Source organism: Podarcis gaigeae, assembly GCF_964106915.1.
Source record: "Podarcis gaigeae genome assembly, chromosome: 10".
Taxonomy (NCBI): Eukaryota; Metazoa; Chordata; class Lepidosauria; order Squamata; family Lacertidae; genus Podarcis; species Podarcis gaigeae.
The window spans coordinates 27,402,235-27,427,078 of NC_139686.1; the positions used below are offsets into that span (position 1 = coordinate 27,402,235).

At 42.5% G+C, this 24,844-nt stretch overlaps 1 protein-coding gene across 29 annotated transcripts in view; it reads right to left on the minus strand.

Moving 5' to 3' along the window:
* Positions 1-24,844, minus strand: part of RBFOX2 (RNA binding fox-1 homolog 2) — a 174,653-nt gene that overhangs the window by 88,760 nt on the left and 61,049 nt on the right. For 5 of the 29 annotated variants that reach the window (XM_083700700.1, XM_083700705.1, XM_083700702.1 and 2 more), the window contains exon 1: positions 6,905-13,472. The exons of 20 other annotated variants lie outside the window; for them this stretch is intronic. In XM_083700700.1, coding sequence (XP_083556826.1) covers positions 6,905-6,931 — 27 coding nt within the window. In that variant the 5' untranslated portion in view covers positions 6,932-13,472. Of the gene's footprint in view, positions 1-6,904; positions 13,473-17,733; positions 18,219-24,844 lie in introns of those variants that run through there. 4 more of the 29 variants (XM_083700701.1, XM_083700704.1, XM_083700694.1 and 1 more) reach the window with 4 other exon arrangements.

A 24,844-nucleotide genomic window follows, 5' to 3' on the forward strand; every position in this document is an offset into this window, starting at 1 on the left:
GAAGTAATTCTGCACTCCTAATGCAGCTCCTGTCATCTTGCGTGAGCATCATGACGGGTGTATATGGCTTGGCTAGAAAACCACAGCATCCCTCAGGGTAACAGTGAGAATGGGGGAAGGTTCACCAAAGTAAAAGATGTGGGAGGTAAGACTGTAGTGGCTTTGCTGAAGAAATTTGGAGGGAAACGTTTTAGGGGAGAAAAGGGCTGTGTTTGACAAGTGGAGAAGGGGGTGATTTTCCAGGCACAGGTTTACATTCTATAATCTACTCCCATTCAGTCAGAATACTTGGTATTAACAAAGAGTTCAGCAGCTTGAAGAACTCTGCATCCATTTTAAAAAGCAGCTTCTGGGAATGTCAGTGCAAATATTATGCTTGAAAGGGTGCATTCAATGTATGGTAACGCCACAGAAACTGCGGGGGCAGAGTAATAATTCCACACTTCTTAATTTACAGAGTCAACTAAAGTCAACTTGACTTAGACAATTTGGGTGACCTTGGCACATACACATTACTCTTTTTCTTTTTTTCAGATCAAAATATATTGAAGCAACCAAGCAAATAGAAAGAAATGGCAAAAAAAGCATAGAAGCTGGAGAGGAAGAAGGAAGAAGGAAGCAGCTGCAGCTGACAGCAGATCAGCTCCCTATTGGTCAGAAATGCCCACATATACATATCATGTCCTCCAATTACTTTTCTCACAAGCAGGCCAAGCTTTCCAATTAGAAGATGCACAGTATTAATTCACTGTAATCTCAGCCATCATGAAGAACTCATGCTTTTATCAGTATAGCCAGAAGATGTGCTTCCACAGGGAGCCATCATGTGCCTTTATCTGTAAATGACTCTGGCCAACTCTCCACAGTCCATTAAGCTAATAAATCATGTTGGGACCTCTTCTTCAAAGGATATCGAACCAATACTTTACATGTTTGCAACAGTATTAATCTAATGGCTGCAATAGACTTTCCAGCCAGAAATAGAATCCTGATCTATCAATCCCCAGTCCTGAGCTCTATCTTTCTAAGCTACCTTATTTCCACAACTAGAAATCTATTAAATTGCTACGGCTTATTCTTGGGACACAGATTTGAGCAAATGGCACTGGTGTATCAGATTCCCCTTTATACAACTTCCCAGCTTAGGCTCATTAAAAACAGCTTCCGACTTCCTGAGACTATGGAGCAACAAGGGCATAAAACAATCTGTCCAGATCCAGACCAGTTTAAAAATCCCCAGTAAGGAGGGATTTCAAGGATTCCCTCTAGGATCTGGCATGCCTAGGCCACCTGTAAGTAGTTTTCTTCAAGCTGCAATTAACAGGTTTTAATATAGCCCTACATTTCAGGCAAGGGTGCTATTGTTCATTTCCTCTTAGAAAAGTGGCCTGCAGGTATGGGTTTTTCCCAGCAGCACAAGTATGCCTTTATTACACTTCTCCGAAATCAGCTGGATTGTTTGAATTTAAGTTATTAAGTCAATCGCCTGCACTTAACCACAATATCTAAACATTTCTAAAAGATGAAGTCAAACTAGTATGATCATTAGGAAGATCTAGTGTGACAAGAAGAAAAGGGGGGGGGCAATGTTGTCTACACAAGGGAGCCCTGTAGCACATGGAATAGATATAAACCCAGATGGTTCAAAACAATGCATGCCACATGCTATAGCACCAATTAACTTTTAGCAAAACCCTATGCCATGCCAGGGACCACTGGTAAAGTCCACTGAAGGTCAAACTCAGACAATGAGATGGTTTGACAGTGACAATCTTTACTGAGAAGGAAGCAGATTAGTGTGAATTCTGCCATCAAAACAAGGGAGGAAAATGAAACTGCATCAGGAAAGGCCTTATTTCAAGTGTACATGATAACCCATAAAAGGTGAACTATAACACAGGAAAGTGCTTGAGAGTGTTAGCAGATATAAGGGGGAACTTATAGAAGGGGGAAAGAATAAGAGAAGCATATAATACATTACTTGTAGTGTTGGCAGGCAGAGAATGAGAATAATCCTGCAACATATTGCAAGGGGAGGAGCAGCAGCTGTCTTGAATGTGTGCATTTTAAGTATAAACAAAGGAGATACTGTAATTTCATATAAGAGAATGCTTATGGTTAGTACAAGGTAACCATCACCCTTGCAACTGTCCCCATTCTACATACAGCACCCACCCTAATCCCATTGTAAGGTTAACAAAGATGCATTCACTGGCCTGGCTATGACTGTAGGGTGAGCAGGGAAAGATCATAAAACAGATATGGGTAAGGGAGAAGATGGAGGGATGGTAAGCACACACAGCCTCTAATGAATCAGAACACTGCCAAGCAGAACGCTGCTCAGATTTAAATCAAATCTCCATTTAAGGAACTCCTGCATTCGTGCTTTTATAAAAAGCAGGCTGGGATTGCAGTGTCTGGCTACAGTTGTTTGTCACAGGCTGGCGTGGGGCCTGGCAAGGAACGGGTTATAATGGAGGGGGAAGCAAAGGAAAGGGGGGGAGAGAATGGTTGGAAAATATGAAGCAGCTGCTGGTTCATTTAAAAAAAAAAAAAACACCAAAAAACCGGAGCGAGTCTGAAATCCATAAAACCAACACCTCTCTGAGTTCTGGGCACAGTGCAGCTAGTCGAGCACATGCCAACATAAACGGTGCTAGCTGGAGCCCCCACCCCCACCCCAAGAATGGGGGTGGAGAGCTGTGGGGGGGTGCCGCTGACAGAATGGAGTCAAATCATTTCAGAGGGCTTACAAAATGGAGACAAATAATCCTTCAAGGAGATCCTGAACTTCCAGAAAAGAGAAATGCCAGCCGCCCTGCCCTACCCTCTCAGAATGCTACTACCTCTTCCCCACCAGGAAGGGCAAAAGTGCCACTCCCCAGCTTGCGGCTCATTCAGCACGGCATAGCTTTGAAAGGAGCAGCAGCTCTCCTCCGTCTGCTTTTAATTACGGAGACCATCCCCTCCCCCTACCTAAAGAGTAGGGACTGTAAGCAGGCAGGAGCCCAGGTGAAAGACTCCATTTCTCCAAGCAGGAGGGGAGGGGGAGCAGACAATGGAATGAGTGATTCATTGCACAGGAACACACTCCAGAACGGGCTACTGCCACATGGGCTTGCTGAACAGCTTTAAAGGGGCAGCACGCCCTTTTCCGTTCTCCTGGAAGCTCAGTACAGTACCTACCCCCTCTTTCTCATCTCTGATTGGAAACAGATACTGAATAAAACGCCAGCAAGGCACTGGGCTGTCCAAGAAAGAAAGGGAGGGCGTTTTTGTTCTCCAGACGCTAGTAATTTCAAAGTATAGCCAAAAAAAGGAAACTCCTTTAACATATATAATTCCCTCTCTCTCCACTTTCCATTTCATCTGCAGGACTATCTGGGCTGAGTTCAGGCTAAATTCACCTAAATGAGGCCTAAGGAACAAATCTGGGGCACTTTTGTGACGAAGGTTTCACACATAATTAGAAACATGGGGCTCTTATTTTTAAAGCATTCCAGCCAACAAATGCTATTTTAGTACCAACTTCAGTTCTCTGCATCTATTTTAATGGTACTTCACTGATGAAGTGTACTTATACATTAACACACTGTAAATGCAGAAATACACATTAAATTGTCAGTTTCGAGTGCAAGTGGCAGATTCTGTAACACTTCCCTACTGCCTCTCAATCCAGTCTTAGACATATGACCATATTGTACAGGAGTGAACCAAGAGGCACTCACTCCATCCTCTCCCACTGGAGCACACATCCCCAGAAGAGACCGTTTATACCAGCAGTAGTACACCACCAATATGTTGTGCAAATGGTACTATTCTCTTACAAAAAAAAAAAAGTATCTGAACATATTTGGACGCAGAAGCTTATCCCATTCACCAAAGTAATTAGAGCAACTAATATGGTTAGAGCAACTAATTTGGTTCTTGCTCATGGAAACATACTCTGAAAAGAGCCAATCTAACTGGTGTCATAATACTAACCAAAAATGCTTGTGTACATGAGGCTCCAGCAACTGATTCAAGAGACTCCAAAAGCAATTGATGTAACGAAGGCCCATTGAGACATGACTTGTGATCAGCAGTTCTGAACACAACAGCCAAAGTATGGATTACAAGAATGTGTGCACCTTCAGGAATTATTCCATAATGCCACCTTAAAGTTTTTTTGCAGCATAGTGCCCTCCAGTTGATTGGAACTACAAAGCCCATCAAATCCAGTCATCATGGACAGGGATGATGGTAACTATAGTCCAAAACATCTGGAGAGTATCATGTTGGGGAAAGCTGTCCTAAAGGTTAAAAAAAAAGCACCTAGGATGAACCAAGGAAGTCCATTCTCTCATGCAGCCATGCTAACTCATTCAACCAAAACACTGCTTTCTTAATGTGGGATTACAGATAAACATTATATTTATCAGGTTGTTTGTGCAATTAAAGTATAAATATGGCACAAACGTTCAAAACCAAATTGAAAATTATATATTGTATACTGTGGTCCTAGACTCCCATTTGCCCCAGCCAGCATGGCCAATGCTCAGGGATGATGCGAGTTGTAGTCCAGAAATATGTGGAGGTCCATAGGTTCCATGCCCCTGTTATGTACACTAAGGTTAGGGTCACAAAGCCAAGGCTAGTTAAGAATGGCCTTTCTTGAGTCTTAATATCAGCTTCTACTTCCTTCTCTCTTTTCTCTAGGACAAACAGAACAGACTTTCCTCAGCCTATGCATGTGGGAGTCCTCTAAGCTTCCTTGATAAGCTTATAAGCCTTTTCACTTTCTGTGCACATGACAAGAATATCAACATATGCCTATCTTTACTCCAGGATTTCTTGGACAGTTCTATATGTTAATCATGAGTTCAGACCTACGAAAAGCAGCTATACAAATGTGGAACCATACATACACTGCACAATGCCTATGGGGGGGGGAGCTAAACACACACCAGGTTTCATATGCCTAACAATGCTTATTATATAAGAACACGAGCTACACTGAAAAGAAAAAATCTAACTACAAAAATACCGAGAAGGCCTTTGGATGATGTTGCTGGGCAGCCTCCCGAATGTGGTGGTGCCGAAATGCTTTAGGCTACAACTCTCATCAGCCCTAGACTCCATAATCATGCTGACTGGGGCTGATGGGAGTTGTAGTCCAAAATATCTGGAGTACAGCAGGTGGAGGAAGCCTGTCCTAGAGAACCCCTTGAAACTGTTATTTGTCCCAATACATGTATCTTGGATTTTTTAAAAAGATTATAAATACAGTAATGAGAGTCTGTAGTAAAGAGGAAGAGCTGCAATGGGCCCGTGAATGGCTAGATATCCCTGCCTTTGAACCACTAAAATCAATGCAAGTCTGAGGGCTGAAGAAACCAAGCTGGTAAAGAAACCAAGCTGGTACCAGGCTTGTAGCAACCTCCTTCTGAGCCAGTCATCTGGAATACAGTGCTCCCTGAAGTCGGTCATGCATGATCTCATCAAAGCTTAACAGAGATTTAATTTTAAATAACAGTGATGCATATATGTGTGATGTTACAAAAGTTACATGTCAAATGATGCAAGATTCCAAAGAATGTATCAAATTTGTATGATTAAAAGTTTACTAAAAAAAATTGCCTTGGGAATATCCCCCCCAAAGGTACCCATCTCTGCATGGTACTGCAGGGCATTATATAACTGCAAACAGTAAAGAAGTCTGGCTCTAATGATGTTGCTTCCTGACCTCCTCTGTTTACTGCCCTCCCCCTTTGTTGAATTCTCTTAATTCCTATACTACCTTTCTATGTCAACTTGGGAGATTTCCATGCTTTCTTTAAAAACAAAAAACACCTCCTTCCCACTCGCCAAGGCTCTAAATGACAAGCAGCATCATATAACACCCCTTGCAGAGCAGGAAAAATGACTGCTCTTCAACACTGGGCAAATTCCCTGAGAAATCCTCACCTGCCTTCAGTGCCAACGCTGTTTCCTTGAGAAATTATAGGCAGCTGCCTTCCTGTGTCTATGCCTAGCTGAAACATACATCACAGCTTGGAGAGCATTCAGCTTAGACAAGACACCTGGGGAAATGGTTGGGGTGGGGGGTGTTTACCTTTGTTTGTCCCAGAGAAGTCATTAAAATGCAGGTTCAGCCAAACCTGCAAGAAGACCTGCGTATGCCCCCCACTGCACCGCTGCTATGCAGGGGGTGGGGTGTTAAGAGAAGGTAGATTTGATGAGTAAAACAGAATGAACCTCAAGGATCATATCGCACTATGGCCACTACATACTGCTACATATCATTAGTTGGTTCCCGAAGGAAACCTAAGCTGCTAAGAGCAAGAATGAACAAATGAATAAATAAACAAACGAACAAATATCCCAAACCTAATATTATTGATTCAAGAAAGGAACGCATGCCCGCATGGAAGCGATTCATTCTGAAAAGAAACTCAGAATCCAATCCTCTAGTAGCCTTATGCAAACTGCACCAGGACCCCAGGGAGAAGGAAGCCCCTCGTGCCATTGCAATTTGGTAGCAAAGCCCTCCGTACCTCTGCAGTCCCTCTCCCCCCCTCCCCCTCCAAGCCAAGACAAAGAGGTAGACAAATCCCCACAGGGTCTTTCCTGAGCTGCAGCTGCACAGCACAGGAAACAGGAATTTGCTATGGAGCAGAATGAACAGGGATGGCTGCGCGCACACATACACACACACACACTCCCATGTACGGCAATCTTCCCGCAGCTTAGAGCGAACGTTATAAGGCGGCACCATTTTTATTTTATTTTGTTGCTCTTCCCCCCCCCCCGCAGGAGGCGAAGCCGCTGCAAGACACTCCCGTTTCCCCGTGCTCGGAGTTGTGCGGGGATGGCAGGGGCCGCGGCGCAGGCAGGCAGCAGCACCACAGAAACGCAGCCTTACCTGAGTGACCATTTTCTTTTTCTCCATAAACCAAAACGGGGGGAGGGAGGTGTTGGAGAAAGGGGAAAGAAAGACCCTTCCGCCAGGTGGGGCTGTGGCAGAACCCTTTGCCTATTTGCTTTGCGCCCCGTCTCCGAATGGCGACCCAGAAGGAGCGGGGGGTTCCCCTTGATCCCGGTTTTCCTCCCTTTCTTCTCTCGTGTTTCTTCCTTTCTTTTCTCTTCCTCTCTGGCTGTCTCTCCCCCGCCCGCCCTCTCCGCAGCTCCCTCCCATATCTCAGCCAGATGGCGGCTGGAAGTCCCTCCCCCGAATGCCTAAGGTAATTAATCAGAGCCAAGGCCCGCCTCCTCCTCCTCCCCGTCCCCCGTCCCCGCCTGGACGCTTGCAGAGCCAGTTCGGAGTCAAGCAGAGGGGCCTCTGGGATACTGCTGGCATCCTCTTTCCGGGCTCTGCGCGCCTACGGGTATAGGATTACTCGGGCCGCGGTGGAAGCGCGGGCGGGCGCCAGAGCCTCGATCCAGTCAAGGAGGCGTAGACAGCACAGCTCCGGGTAACAAAAGAGCTCCAAGCCCTTCCAGCTGCCCGGGCACGCTTGCACATGGCGGGCGGAACTCTCTTCTACACAAAAGGAATACCTGCAATGTCACCTCCACGCACCTTGGACACGGGCAATGTCGTCCTAGATGAAACCCTAACTGAACTCGGCGCCCATTAGGGCGGTTGGCTTTGCTGCTTTTTTCTCTTCTCTCAAGGCAGAGCTTCTTCCAGCCCAAGTGATATTAATAAACAGAGAAAGAGAACTGCCAATGTGGGGGAGAGGGGGAGAGAGAGAGAGCGCGCTTAAATCTGAAAGGAAGCAAACGCCCCGGAAAATATGGTTTTGCTTGGTGTGGTTTTGGTTTATCCAATATACTTTTTGATGCTGAAATGAACATGGCTACAGGGCTCCCCCAAGAAGATGCCTGACTGTGGCTTCTGCTTTCTTTATTTACATTTATATGCCACCACACTGTTAGAGCTCGGTTGGTAGCATTCAATTAAAAAAACATATTAAATCAGAATTGTAAATATACAAATACAGCATCCCACCACAGGTTTTTTTGTGTTTTTATGTTGTACACCAGCCTGTGATCTTTGGATGAAGTGCGGTATAGAAATTTAATAAATAATAATTTGTATTCTCGTGCTCTTTTTTGTTTATTTGGCTCCATGGAAAAAATACTGCGTGTCTGATTATGTATTAGATCCAGAATTACAGTTACCCTAGTAACTTGATATATGCGCACATCCCCAGAGGGAATCCTGGTTCTTTTTTCAGAAAAGTTTCTATTAATTTTATTTTATTTTTTAAAAAGCAGCTCATATTATGAACACTGGAGCTCAAACAGGGCAAAAGTAATGAAAATTTATTTTAAAAAACAAAGCTGATGCATATGCAATCTGTGGGACTCTCATCCAAACACCGTTTTTTCAGTAGAGGAAGCAGAAAAATACTCTTTTTTGTGTGGTGTGCGCACACACACACACACCCCCCTCATATATCTGCTTTCTGCCTAGTTTAATGTACAGTATCAAAACCTCAGGCTGCACCACACCACCACCATTTCCTACAACTATGGAATAATGACATGCAGAGCAACCACATATTGTAAAACCAGCAGAAAGAAGTAGGAAAAGGCATTACAGATGCTAGAAATCAGCTCCAAATAGTGGCAAATGCAACCAACAGAAATGCTGTACATACTACCATTTTACATTTATGCTCCTTCCAGGGGTGGGGAACATTTTTCATCCTGAAGGGCCACAACTTTCCAGGGACCATATGCCACCAATAGGTGGGGCCAAAGGAAAAGTAGATGGAACAAAGAAATGCAAATTATACCTTTTGTACAGTGGGCTGGTTTCTACACTTTGCCCCTTCTATCCTCCACCCAGGCAAACAAGAGGCATTAGAAGTGAATGCCAAGTGTAGCAAGGCAGTAGGACACAAGATCAGCTTCACCACCATAGGAGAAATACTAAGGTCAGGGGGAAAGGGCCAAAAGTGCTAGTTGGCTCATGCAGTGATCAGGCTATCGGTCCATGAAACAGTCCTGCTGACCAGCTGAGGTGTGCCTGAATATATGGATGGTGGCGGGCACAATTCCCTCCTGTTGTAGTTTGTAGGTGGGCCCTGGATTCAAATCAGGGGCATTCAGCATGTAAACCACAAGCTGGCTCCTCCACATGGCTCCTCCTGCATTCTTTGCATTTGCTCCTGCAATTTATGATTAGGTATTGGGGGGGGGGGGACAGGGGTGGAGAGACAAATGCCCCATAATGTGTGTGCTTGCAGCATGGCTGCTGCTGCAGCCGAGCAGTTAGGAAGCCATTCTGCTCTGTTCATGTTTTTTTTTCTGCCTCACCCTGCCCCCATCTAGTCCAGCATCCTGTTCCCACAGTGGCCAACATCAGTGGGAAACCTGCAAGCAGGAAGTGAACACAAGAGCCCTCTCCCCTCCTGCAGTTCCCAGGAACTAGTATTCAGAAACATGACTGTCTCCAACCACGAAGGCAGAGCATAGCTAGTAGCTATTGATAACCTTCTCCTCCATGAATTTGTCTAATCCTCTTTTAAAGCCATCCAAGCTGGTGGCCACTGCTGCCTCCACATGTTTCATAGGTTAACCATGCACTGTGTGAACTACTTCGTTGTATCTGCCCTGACACTTCCAACATTCCAATGACGGCCATATATGTTGCAGTGTTATAAGAGAAGGAGAATAAGTTTTCTCTCTCCTCTTTCTCTTTTTATAAACTCCTATTGTGTCAACTCTTGCTCGCCTTTTCTCAGCACTAAAAAGTCCCGAATGCTGCAACCTTTCCTCATAGGGGAATAATTTTGGTTGCCCTTTTCTTAAACTTTTCCAATTCTATGATATCCTTTTTGAAGTCACGTGACCAGAACTACACACAGTATTTCAAAAGCAGTTGAATGGTAGATTTTTAATAATAGAATTATATCAGCAGTTTTATTTTCAGTTCCTTTCCTAATGATCCTGAGCATGGAATTGGCCTTTTTCAGAGCTACCACACATCTTCATTGAGCTTTCTGCTACAACCCCAGGGTCTTATCACCACCAGTTCAAACCCCATGTGAAATTAAGATTAATTTTTGTGTGTGTGCCAAAATGCATAACATTGCACTTGTTTGCATTGAACTGCATTTTCCTTTGCTATATTACTTCCCATCCACCTCTCAGCCTGAAGAGGTCCTTTTGGAGCTCTTCACAATCTCTTTTTGTTTTAATGACCCTGTGAGAACTACATCCACAGGATCGGCAGAGGCCATTTTGGAGGGAAACCAGTACGTAGGGCCCGAAGAAGACAAGCACACGCTTCATGAAATCAAAACGTTCTACAACACCTTCACTGAAGAGATGCCTCTCATGGTGGTGTGAATGGATAGTGCTGTGCAAGTTCCATCAACAGCAGTGCTCTCTGAGATTTATTCTATTTTCAGCTCTGCCTAACGAGCAAGCATACTCAGACTCAACTCCAATAAAAGTGCATTATTAAAAGGTAACACCATGAATTTTAATCTAGTCTGAAAGTTATGGAGTTACAGATAACTGTGGCAAAAATACTAGCATGAAACCTGCTGCACGGGACCAGTTGGTAAAACACAATATTTAGGCCCTGGCGTGCTCTGGTCCATGGGGTCACGAAGAGTCAGACACGACTAAACGACAACAAATTTACGGGGAAAGAACCACAGAGTCAATTCTACAAAGGTGATGTGATTCACACTGGGAGGTAAAATTCAGATTGTCTCTATAAATAATTGTTTCTTGTGGGGGGGAAAACCCTACACATCACAACTCTGCCTTCATCTGTTCAAAAGATGAATAGCATGTATCCTAAAGAAAAGCCTGCATCTGAACAGGCAGCCTTGACGTGTGTGCTTATTCTGTCAAAGTATATAAATCTATAGTAGCTTTTAGCACTATGCTAGATAATTCACAAGTAAAAAACAAGCAAGGTGGAAGCAATTTTTATACTCAAGCTTGGGAAAAGACACTCACAAGATACAGGGTTTGTGGTGGGTGGGGGGTTGAGTGGTAAAGGCCATCAACTGAGCACCAAAAATATCCAAGGGCATAGCATCCTGTTAATTGCTTTGCTCCCTCACACCTTTAAAAAGACACACCAGTATGTTGAACTAAGGCAACTCAGCTTTCACACTCACTCTTTCTATGTTCAGATCTTCAAAGCCACTCCCCTTTCCTATCAATCCTTTAATAAAAAAATTTGTTGTCCAATGTACAACGACAAAAAGAGCAAGACCACCAATTTCACTGCCCTAGTATCTGCCATGCAGCTAACACTCCCTTTGGGATAGATCTATTCCTTAGACCAGGGATGGGAAACTTCTTCTTTGGAGGGTTACATTCAATTGGCTGTAAGTCTGTTGGGGGTCACTTGCTGGTCATGCCATGGTAGAGCCTGCAGTGGGTGGGCACCCTTCTCTCTTTCTCTGAAATCCTGTCACCGTGTGTTGTCACAGTTCCCCCAAAGGGCTTTCCCTTCCACAGCCACCCTCCTTCTCTCAGCCTCATCCTTCTTCTCTACTTCTCCACTCTCCTCCTTTCCAGCTCAACATCCCTCTGCCCATGAAGCAACAGTCTCCACATCCCTCTCTGAGTCTCACACCCAGGAACTGGAAGAGAAAAGGGATAGTCCTTAGAAGCAAGAGTGTCCCCATAATAACCAGAGAACAGGATAATGTCAATGGCCTTCCCTCTGGTAGCTCACTTGGTTCACACCAGATAGGGGATAGGTAGGCAGGCTTAACAAGCACTGCTTCTTCCAATGAGCAATGGGGAACCAACACTAACTCCCCATGATGCAACACAGCATTATTCAGCATGGTGGGCAACTGCAATGACTGCCACCTGATGCTCATCAGAAGAATGAGAGAAAAGAGGACCCAAAACAGGATTTCCAGCAGGGCCAACAGCCCAAAGATGTCACCCACTGACACCAGGTCTTTTCTATCTCCAGCTTGCCTAATGCTACTTACCAAGTTTATGACAGAAGTGAGGGATGAGCCAGGGACTGATTCCTAGCTCAGTCTATTACACACTATTAGGCTATACTGATTAAATTTATTGTTTCAATGTCTCTCCAATACATAGATTCGGCTAATTAAAAGCCATGTGTTTCCCTCAAAAGTAGTCACTTGGATGGAACAACAGAATATGGAATTAACATCATATCTGGGTCTTCAAGAAAGGCTGTTTTTTCCCTGTTTGACTGTGATTAACAATGCTTTACAAAAGTTACAACCATCTGTTATCTTCACCATCTCCACCCCCATATTACAACATTGCCCACCCACAGAGGGGAAAGGAAGAGAAGAAAGATGGAGTACTTATGTTTAATGTATTGGCTTCTGTATAAAATTTAAATCTGTCAAAAATAGCACAAGTATGTCTCTGACTACAGTACAGGTAATTCTTTTTAGTAATGAATGGCAAGGCCTAGATATCTGTGACTCATTAGTCTACAATTGGGGGCGGGAAGAGAGAGGTTTTAAATTTCTATCATTGGAGAACAACTGTCACCATAAAAGTAATGTGTAAGTGCCAAGATTTCATGTTCTGCAAGCAGAAAGAATAATGGAATGCAAGCTAAGTATATGGAGAACTAAAGGCTACATTAATCCATGTTTCTTAGCTGCCTGTAGTACATCTTGTAAGGAGATGGGAAATTTTCCCAACTGGTCGCAATACAAACTCCTATTTGATTAAATTTGGCGGTTTCTTAACCAATTTTTGATATCCCAAACAAATCCTTGTGTACCACTATAGAAATGACCTGATCCCAGATAGGTTCATCCTGAGAATTCATCATTGCAGAGGTGGGGTGTCCTTAGCTTAGGTAAGCTCAAGGAAGTTATTGTGTCTGCATTCCCAAGCCCTTCCTTCATGCAAAGCATGTGGGTCTATTACGGTTATAGCAAGGCTAAATCACCCCACTTTCATCATAAACTGCAATTTTAAGGGCAACTCTGAACCTCTTGCTTGGCCTTTAGGTAGACTAGGATAGCGACAGCATAGATTTATTTCTCCCAAACCAACATGTGGGTTTGTGGAATCACAGTCTACATTGTTTACAACATGTGGAATAATATTAACCTTAACATGTTGATTTTCCTCCTGTGCTTAGAATCAAAGAAATCCATTTATTAAGGTCATTTGAGATAAAGCCATTTGATCCTTCTCTCTCTGGGGACATTAAATTTTTTTTTTTTTTCATTTCTGATGAAAAGGCCCTTCATTAATATTTTCCCTACAGTCTGAGTTACAAAACCCATAGCATCAGACTCACCTGCATTGATGCAGCATAACTGAGAACTCCCCAAAATGTGTCGGTGAAGTCCATCAGCATGAGGACAGCAATTTCAAGTGCAGATAACAAAAATATAATCATATTCCAAACTTTTAACCTAATGCCAATCCCTCTTAAATCTACTGTCTACTAACCAACAGCCAAAGGCAAAAATGGGGGAGCACTAAACACAAGAAATAAAAACATTGAAGGTAAAGGGGTAATGCACATTTGTATCATTTCTAAAACAGTAAACTTTCCTCACGACACAGGAAATGCCCAATGTGTTTTTTTCAAGACCTTCTTCAAGGGCACTTCTCAGCAATACAGCTTTCCTAAAAGATATCCAATCCATAATCAGCCACTACTCTTGAACACAGTTCTTATATCCAATCTACAAATTCTACTGGGATAATAGAAAATAACGAAGAAGAACCCGACAAAAGGCCCAACTGCCATCCAAAGCTCTTGAACAATTGCCCATGGCAATTGTTATCCACTGCTTTTTATTGTTATTGCTTTTATTCCTTTGGTTTTCTTTTCTTATTGTGAGCTGCTCTGAGGCCATGAATGATAAGGGCAGTGCAGAAGTCTTATTAATAAAAAATAATCAGTAGATTGAAAGGGGGTAATCTTAGCCTTTTAGTGCAGCTCCAAGTATGTTTCTGCTAGTAAGTTAGAACAAATTCAGGTAGCGCCAATAATGTTATGTACAGCTTTCTTTTCATAGGAAGGGAGTGTTACCTCATCACATCACACCACATGCACTTCAGAGCTCTGCACTACCAGCAGAACAGATACTCCACACCTAGCTTGGACAGGTGCCCACTGGTCACAGGGTACAGTCTGAAAGCACATGGGGGCAACACCTTGTTCAACCTAAGTAGATTTGGGTCTGGTTAGTATTTGGTGGGTGATCACCTTGGAACTACAGTGGTACCTCAGGTTAAGTACTTAATTCGTTCCGGATGCCCGTACTTAACCTGAAACTGTTCTTAACCTGAAGCACCACTTTAGCTAATGGGGCCTTCTGCTGCTGCCGCACTGCCGGAGCACGATTTCTGTTCTTATCCTGAAGCAAAGTTCTTAACCTGAAGCACTATTTCTGGGTTAGCGGAGTCTGTAACCTGAAGTGTATGTAACCTGAAGTGTATGTAACCCGAGGTACCACTGTACATGTATGCCATATTGGGCTCCATAACAAGGTTGCCATATTTTTTTCAATGAATCCAGGGGCAACTTTTCAACTTCCTACTAAATAGATGGATTTTGTCAGGGGGCTGATTAGTAAATCCAGGGACTGTCCCTGGGAAACGGGGACGTCTGGTAACCTTACTCCATTTGAAAGGTGGGATATAAATGTAAGAAAATGAATACATGAACTAATAACTGATTACTGATTCCCCATCTTTAACATATGAACCCAGCTGATTTATGCATAATGCAAGGCAAGATCCTTCGTAGCATAGCAGCTAGAATGTTGGGAGGATATTTTTATATGCCTCTTAAGAAAAGTGGAGGACATGTTGCTGGCACATTCAAGCAATCTTTGTGTTTGAACGTTCTCTCTCTGCCCACCAACCTCCTTAGGCCTGCTAGTGCGAAGGCCTGCAAGACTTGTTCATACCAATGAGCTAACCATCTTTTTTATATTTGCAGGCTTTCTCAGACTGCATTTCAGGTATTTACTCGTGTGCAACAGTGATGGCTATGTGATGGGTCATCAAAAAAAGTCTGAAAAACAGTGTATTTAATACAGGCAAGCAGGTAAAGGTAAAGGTAAAGGTAAAGGGACCCCTGACCATTAGGTCCAGTCATGACCGACTCTGGGGTTGCAGCACTCATCTCGCTTTATTGGCCGAGGGAGCCGGCGTACAGCTTCCGGGTCATGTGGCCAGCATGACTAAGCTACTTCTGGTGAACCAGAGCAGCGCACGGAAACGCTGTTTACCTTCCCGCCGGAGCGGTACCTATTTATCTACTTGCACTTTGACGTGCTTTCAAACTGCTAGGTTGGCAGGAGCAGGGACCGAGCAACGGGAGCTCACCCCATCGTGGGGATTCGAACCGCCGACCTTCTGATCAGCAAGTCCTAGGCTCTGTGATTTAACCCACAGCGCCACCCGCGTCCCTTCACAGGCAAGCAGACCAAACCTTAAATTGGATACTTTCAGCATTTAGTATTATATCTGGAGTGCTGAAGGAAATGCTCTCTATTTTTAACTGCTTTGGGTAATCAACCCATTCTCTTAACCATATTCATGAAGGGTTTCACAGGGAAAGGATAAGATTTACATTTTAAGGTAAATTATCTACATTTCTGTACTGGCTCAAACAGAGAGGGAACAAATCTCCAATCTGTATTTAGGAATACAGTACACAAAGCACATTTATTAGAATAAATGTTGACAACCAAGAGATACATTTAATGTAGAATCACATGACCTTAAGCGCATAGTAGTCTAACAAGATCCTATATACTAATTTATCTTCTGAACAAAGACACAGGCTTATAGCTCATATTTCTGCATGTCGGTCGTATTATTACAGATAATGTCTACCAGAAGTCTTCCATATGCTTCTGTATGAATTCTTTCTATTCCAAGCTGTAGCCCAAGAGCTCATCAAGCACTTTGTCATTCTGAATAGAAGTACTCCATGACTCCTAAACAGAAACACACAATTCTGCATTCTAAGAATAAATGCAATCACAACGGAAATACTATGAAGGATGTGGATTCTGGGTCTAGGCAGATGGTATATTTTGAGCAGCAGAAAACAGAGATCTAACTGATGATGGGAACATGTCAGAATTATTATTTAAATATGCAAAAATCTGGTATTAAACTTTAAAAATGCTTCAAGATTAACTGATCACCCAATTATTTACACAATGGTGAAGGTTGTTCAAAACTTCACTCCTCCATACACCAGTGATTAATCATTCCAGACGGCTTCAAGATCAGTAAAAGAAAGAACTAAAATATGGAAAATCCGATGCACTAAAAGTTTCAAATAGAAGGAATGCAGAGATAACATAATCACTGAAATGGTTAAAAACACGTCCCTTTAAAGCATGAAGCGTAAATTTTATCACCACTATTCAAGTGTGTGTAACTGCTACCAATAACTATCAAAATATACAAGACAGACTTCAGATATTGACTTCTGTGGGAAATATAAAAACAGAAACACAATGACATAATAGGTGATTACCCGCTCTTCTCAGATATAATCAGATTGCAAAAATTATTCTCTATTTCTTGGGTATGAAATACCAACTGATTACTTTAGAACCTCTCCCGTGGTACAAATATATAGTTCTCCTGGCCCAGTTCTTCACAATGATTACACATTAAATTGAGATAAAACTGTTATCACAGGAATCAATACCTTACTGTGGAGCACTGACAATTCTGATGAACAAAAAATTACATTGTGGTCCCAGTCATATCTACTCATAAGTAAATCCCAATGAGTTGAATGGGATTTGTTCTCAAGTAACTGTATAGAGGATTGGAGCCTTAACAGTAACGACTGTAATAAAACCAGCATGTCACATGTGGCATTGAAAAAGAAGAAAAATCCCCAGAAAGAAACATGCCAGATAACTAAAGGCAGTTCATATAGTAGCCACCTTAGAATCAGCTACTATAATACTTATTCGAAATAATATGGAGCAAAATGAATGGTCATTCCTATTAATACAAAAAGCTGTCATTCTCAGACTTGCTATATGAGCAGGAAATTTCTAAAAATGATGTCTGTTCAACATACAAAGAGGCTTAGGATACCAGAACCTTGACTAAGCCTTAGGATTTCCAAAAGGGGAAAAAAGTTATTAAAAATAATGAGAATGTTATCAAACATTCCCATCCTTATTATTGTTCTTGCTCTTAAAAATGTCTGAAACACTTACAAGAACAAATACATTTCACTTTGTTTTTATCAGGACATTAACACTGGACTTTTGTAGTGAGGGATAAGGTGAATCAGAATAGTTATAGCACATCAGCTCACTAGGAATGAGTTTGAGATAGAAATATCACTCTTCTGGTTGTTGGAGCTAGAAAGGAGGTATCTTCAAGTCACATGCTCCTTAGTGATGCAGCACTCATCAACCAATAAGAAAATCTCAAGAATGCCATATGGTGGATTTTAATGTTAATAATTTCTCACTCCTTAAAAATGCACATATATATCCTTGGAATTTATATCAGGAACAACCTCCTCCGTAAAATGTAAATTTCTCCCATAAGACTCTGATCCTCAAGCTTTCAACTCAGATGCCAACTTCAGCAAAAGGTAAATGCAGTACTTTTGAAAAAGTGTATCTGGATAAACCAAAACAGCTGAGCCTGGAAAAATATCAGCCTCCTCTCAAAGCAATGCAGGGAGCTAACAATGTACAACTGGAAACATGAACAACATTCAGTTGTGATCTTTTCTCTACTTACCTGGACAACGGGGTATTGGTAATCCATGCAATATACACCATACATAGCCAAAGGCTTCTCCAGCTGTATACCAGGCAGACAAAGAAACGGGAACTCTGAGTCTGCGTCTCCCCTCCTGCAGTCTTGAGCACAGGTCCCTGGCAGTGCTGTGCAATACTTGGCTCAGGCCTCTGGGTCTATACGCAGGTTGATACTAGCTCAGCTGAAAATATACATGAATTGCCCGAATGGCTTCAGATCAGCCTTTCTGCCTCCCCCTCCCCTTGAGATCCAGCACAGCTAAACCAAGGCACACATAAATGAACGGAACCTCATAAGTTAGGAATCCTAAACTGAAGACGAACAATTCTCCTGCAGTTCCCAGAAGCACAGAATGACAATCAGGAAGAACGGAATGCAGTAATGGGCGAAGAGGGAGAAAGCAAGCAAGCAAGCACATAGGAGCCAAAGAGATATATGTTCTGGGCACTAGGTGCGTCAGAGGGAACACAATCTGGGACAGCAAAAAAGTATACGAGGCTGTGTTACCCTCCACCCCCAGACCTTTTTACTTTTGCTTTTTTTACTGTCCCAGGCAGAGACAGGTGCTGGGATTAGCATAGCAAATCCCCCCCTTTTTTTTTGAGGATGCAAAGGGAGGGGAAAGAAAGAGGCTACACTGATATCTGCAATGAAGTTTTTTGTGGGGTTGGTTTTTTTTTAACATAACCAAATATATGATCGTATCATTTAACACTTCTCTCTCTGCATTTAACCCAGACAGAGACAGCTGCTTGAATCAGAACTGAAGTGAGAAAGGGAGAGAGGAGGAAAGAAAGCAATCTGAATCCACCAAGAGGCCTTGAGCTATGCAGGATGCATGCTCTCAGCTGTTCCAGTCAAACTTAGGAGGATTAATGCTGACTGTCAGCATAGGGGATGGGAGATGGTGAGAAAGGGGGCTAGGTCTGGAAAAGCCAGCTGCTCTTCCCATTTTAGAAAACTTCCTTGTACCATTCCAAATCCACACATTCCTACAAGAGGATGCTGGAGCTCTAACAGACATGGACAGATGCTAAATTAATCTGACAAAGACCAGCAGGTTCAGAAGTTGCTTTTCGAACCATGCATGCCATGTGTGTCACTTGTAACCTGAGATCAGCGAGTAATTCTTAGAAGGCTGAAAGTAGCCTAAAGGGAATAGCGAGGTGTGGAAATTATACCTTCAACAACAGAAGACAGAAGCAATATGCTTTTTTTTTTTTTTACGGTGCTCTTTAAAAGAAGCAAAAAACAAACAAACCCCAATTCCCATGGTTTGACATTTTTTTGCATACTCTGCTTTTTAAACAGCCTGTGTGCCCAGTTTCCCAAAATCTGGGGGCTTATTGAACTTTTTGATGGCAAATGGAAAGCCGAAGAAAAACGAAGGACAAGCTCTCAGTACCACCCTTGCTCCCTGAACTCTTGCTATGAGCATACTATTCTGCAACTATTGTTCAACGGATTTTGCTTTCAATTCTTTCAGCACTGTTTCTCTCATCAGAAAATTGACAGCAACAGCAGTATTCCAACATATGCTTGATTTGCTGAAATATAAAGCAACCATGCCATTAAAAAAAGTATGGAATTGTTTTCATGAAGCTTCAATATTCAGCTTGGATTGGAAACAATGGGTTGTATCCAATGTTAGTCATACTTAAGAGTAGACCCATTCAAATTAATTGACATCACCACCACAGGTTCATTAATATCAGTGAGTCTACTCTATGAGGATGGCATTGTGGTCTAAACCACAGAGCCTAGGGCTTGCTGATCAGAAGGCCGGCGGTTCAAATCCCCGCAATGGGGTGAGCTCCCGTTGTTCGGTCCCAACTCCTGCCCACCTAGCAGTTCAAAAGCACGTCAAAGTGAAAGCAGATAAATAGGTACCGCTCTGGCAAGAAGGTAAACGGCATTTCTGTGAGCTGCTCTGGTTCACCAGAAGCGGCTCAGTCATGCTGGCCACATGACCCGGAAGCTGTCTGCAGACAAACACCAGCTCCCTTGGCCTATAGAGCGAGATGAGCGCTGCAACCCCAGAGTCGTCCGCAACTGGACCTAATGGTCAGGGGTATCTTTTACTCTATGAGTAGAACTTAATTGGATACAACCCATTATAGCAACAATGAGTTCTTCATTCAGAACCATCACACATAAATCCATTTCTTGTCAGTAACACATACCAGCTATCACATGAGTAATCTTTGCAAGTTGTCATAAATAATTTCCATTGATATATTGCCTGTGAGACTCAAAACCTTTGAAGTCTTCCACACTACTCAATGCATTTCCCCATCACTTTTCAAACCACAAAAAAATCCACGGCTTTCTAAAAAGCCTAAAGTTCTGGTACGTGCTTGGAATCCCTTCCACAAATTACTGACAGCCTGGAGAAATCAGGGACCAGGAGAAATAGGACAAATCTTATTTTCCTTTGTCTTTTGCTGATTGGCTGCTGCAGTTTCCGGCAGAAACCATGGAAGGAGGGAGAGAGAGAAGACAAACCACGGATCAGAAATGTTCCCATAGGAAATAATGGAAATCGTCAGCTCGTTATGTGAACGCTTTCCTAATGAATGATTTCCTGGGAGTGCATTGTATTTGGAAAGTGGGACTTGCAATGTATCTCAAATTGGATAAATGGGAAATACTGTAATATGTAAAGTATTGCAGGATATTCATGTTCTCTCTCTCTCTCTCTCTCTCTCTCTCTCTCTCTACACACACACACACACACACACACACACACACACAACAGTACTAATTTCATTTATGTCTGATCATGAATCTAAACCGGTTAACGATTAACCTGGAAAGTTATCTTTGCATCATGGTGGAAACCATGGAGAGTCACTACAAGTCAATGTAGATAGTACTGAACTAGACAGACCACTGGTCTGATTTGGTGTAAGTCAACTTCCTAAGTACTTATGTTCCCAAAATTAATGCTCATCCAATGAAACTGAAAACAGACAAAAAGAAGTATTTCTCCAGAAATGGCAAAACAATCTTATGGCATTCACTACTACAAAATGTGATGATGCACCATAGCTTTTATAATTTTAAAAGAACAACAGATAAATTTGTAAAAGATTTGAGGAGGGAGTACTTTCTGTAGAAGACAGGAACAATAGTCTATTGCTTGCAGTGTGCAAGTTGATTTACTAATATTATGTTTTATTTCTATTTTTAAAATATGCTCCATTTTTCCTACAAAATGTAATCCTAAGTAGCTTGTAACAGAAATAAAATACAAATAGCAATACATAAAACAGAAAAATTGAAAGAGCAACTTAGCTATACATAGGGCCAATTCACATCTTATGCTAAACCAAACCATGGCTAAGCATGAATGAGCAAGTATGGCCACTTTGCACCACCCCAGAGCTAAGCCATGGTTTGGCTTAGCATTACATTTGAACCTGGGCTCATGGTTTCCCCTCCCCCCCCCAAAAAAAAAGAAATCTAATTAAAGCAATAATCCAGTAACAAACTTTGCCTACAGCTTGTGACTTGCTTGGAGATAGAGAAACAACATGACCAGGTTGGGTCATAACCTAAGCTTAGCTCTGGGCAGCAAGCCAGAGGAGGAGCAAACTGGCTGTTGTTTTCTCTCTGAATGCCCCCTTTTGCCTGTAGATGCTTAGTCATGGTTTGGCTTAGCATTATGTGCTAACTGGGCCACAGTAGTTTACACACATTACCTTGAGAACTAGAAGACATATGAGTGTGAAACTCTGCCAAAGTAAAAAGTGGCAATTTAGCAAAATGGCACTCACTCCCTAGCCTGGTGCCCTACATATATGTTTTCAACTGCAACCTTCATTGTCCTTGACTCCTGGCAATATTCACTGGGCTGATGGGAGTTGGTATCCAATGCCAAGTTGAGGAAGACTGAGCTAGCCAAGACAGAGGAAGGGTTAAAATTAAGCTTTTGCCTACTTGAATGTTCTAACAGTTGCTCATACAACCCAGCTCTTATTTCAGTATTTTGACAAAATGCTCAAAGCACGCATGAACAAATCCATCTTATTACTCAACAACTAGTCAACAGGTTTCGAGGTACCTAGGTACTTCCTGGATACAAAATTTAAGTCCTCTCCAGAAGTTGATATCTAGGAAAAACAGGCATTAATGAGCAGGATTTGGCAGGAGAGAGCACAGACCAAGGAATATGTTCTGCTGTCTATCAGGAGGCCAGAAGAAGACAACACAGATGGCAGGAAATAAACTATATTTAAAAAAAATAGGGGGATGAGCAGATAATGAGGTTTAATCACAAACTAACATTCCAATTCCAGAAGTGACCTTTATAGGAAAGCAAGTTTCCTGAACTCAGGATGCAGGCGGTGCATTTAACAGGTAGTGTTAATCAGTTCCTTTAATAGAGAACATAGGACGTTTGAAAATGAATTGGCAACACCAAAAAATGAGGTAGCAGTTTCTACACACTCAAGTGGTTCCCCAGAGATAGACAAGTTTATAAATGATAAGCATTAAAAAAACAACCCAAAAAGACCTAGCAATAACCTATGAGGTTCAATATCTTACATAATGTTGGTGGCTGTTGGGTCTATAGAGATAAAAAGTTCTAGCCTTATTGTCTAGAGATGGAATTTCATTCTTCTATTAAATCCTCCTCCTTCATTTCTTCCCCAGAGGTAAAAGTGAATTGCCCATAGAAAAGAGAGGAGAAAGCCATGATTTTAGCTTAGCTGTGACTGGACAGCAATATGCCCACCAAGCAACAACCAGAGAGTAGCAAGGTCTTATTTAAAGTGGAAAAAATGAGGGAAACAGTTGCATGTAAGTCAATGGATTGGAAGAATTATGCATGCAACTGAGTAGTGTATTTGGACTGCAATAGGGTCTCAGGTGACCATTTAAGTAGATTGACCTTTTCTGTAACTGAAGGGTGTGCAGTATGGGAAATTTCTGGCTCGAAATCTAAACCAGCCTCAGACCCAACTGTGACCTACAATATTAATAGCTGAGAGTATTCAAGGTCAGTGTGACACAGTGCACTGCTTGAGGTGGGCTGTTGCTGTCACTTGCACTCCCTCCTTTTCCTCCATGCATCCTTGTCACCTATTACCTCCTCCTGCTACTGCCTGCTGCTCCCTTGTTGTTGTTGTTGTTGCTGCTGCTACTACTACTCCCTCTGCTACTTCCATGTACCATCCTTGCCCCTTAATGCAGCACCCTCGGGAAGGGGCACTTTCTCACAGCAAGGCATTGTAGCTGAGGTGGACTGTACTGTCACCAATGTATATTGTCGAAACACTGGCAAACACTTGTGTAGAAGTCTCTGTTAACTTCAATAAATTTTACATCTTTCACTGCCAGTGCAAATGCTCACTATGGTCACTTCAATCACAACTCCTCACTCTCAAAGAAGGAGGACCTCATTCTCAGAGTGAGGAGTAGGGTGCTCAAAGAGCCTACTTAGTGCGCTGCCCGCTTCAATGCCACTCACCTACAGTGCAGGGAGGCATTTTCTCCAATGTATACACTCCATGTTGGTTTAAGGATGACTGCCTGAGCCCCAGTGCTGAACACTAGTGCATAGTGAGCGGTACTATGCCCACCTGTACCTACTTTGGCACCAGCAAAAGTTCTCATAAAATATATCCTAAAACATAAACATGGCACTGTTTGCTTCCAACACTGAAGCTGCTCCATTAAACATGCCCACATTTCAATGATGCCAGGACTGGACAACTACCCTCCTTTCCATTTGGAAGAGGAGAGGTGCAAAGAGCTTTTCTCTCTGAGAGTAAGCACGAAAGTGCGTTTTTCCATAGATGGGGTGACTGATGGAGGGGACATACCTGTACTAGTTTTGCAGTCCTCTGTCTCTATTCCGCTCATTTAGAGATGGCAGCCATTTTGTGTTATGGCATGTCCTTACAGCAGCCATGTCCTGGCTGCTCCCCGTGGCACTGTTTCAAAATTCCAAATGTGACCACTGGCCCAAAATGTTTAGCGAACCCTGCACTACGGAGGAGAGAAAATTTTCTCACCTTTATCCCACCCCCAGGACCCCAACTTGTGTCTGTTATGCCCCAATGAGGTCAGACAAAAGCATTAAGATGAAGGACAGTCGTTTGGAATGTTTCAGACATGTAGCTTGTCACACTTTCTGGATTATGACCCAATTGTCCGTCCTACAAAAAGAGACTTGGGTTCACCTGAAGTCTGCCACAGTCATTTCTTCATCTATACTCTGAAGGAGGAGACCCCATATCAACAACTCAGCAGTATGGAGCTCCCTAGTCTGGTACCAGCTGCCTGCCCAATTCAGACCTCTAATCTCTCCAACTTTGATTTAATGTAGCAATTATGGGTAATGTGGTTTGAAGGAGATAAATGCCCAATACAGGACTAGCTGGCACTGACGTTCATTCCGCTCATAATGCGAAAACAGTTTTAATTAAAATCCCCTTTATGATAAAGGAGCTGCTTGACTGGATGTTTCTGTGCGGCCCTGATATGGAGCTTCCTCTAAAGCGGATTAGAAATCAAAAGTTTCCCCCTTTCTTGCTACTGGCAACACAAAAAGAACTGAAACGCACTCACTATGTTGCCCCAAATGCAATTCCCTTAACCCAAGAATTGCTGGGATCACACAAGGCTGATGCAGACAACAATCTTTCTCCAACCAAAGCACCAAACTCCAGTTCCTAAAGGTTAGGAACAAAGGAAACGAGGATGCAATCCTCATCCCCCCACCCAAAGTCTAACAGTCTCAAAAAAGATTGTACCCTTTAAATGAAAATGAACACAATATTGCTCTATGTTCACACACATTGTAGGCAGAATTGTGTACTAGGAGATTACAACCACCAACATGTAGCAATATAGAAAGCCAGATTTATTCTATTTTAAATGAAATAGTCTGTGTCCAAATAGATGGAGGAACTTAATTTGGCAGAACAAAATGAGTCTCAGTACTGATTGGTTTAAAAACTGGTCTATCACTTCCTACTGAATTACCAAAAACAGTAGATGAGAGATGTTTTGTTTGATCTCACACAAAAACTTTGCTTACTTATTATTGCTGCAATCACCATTTTTTATGGAATATACT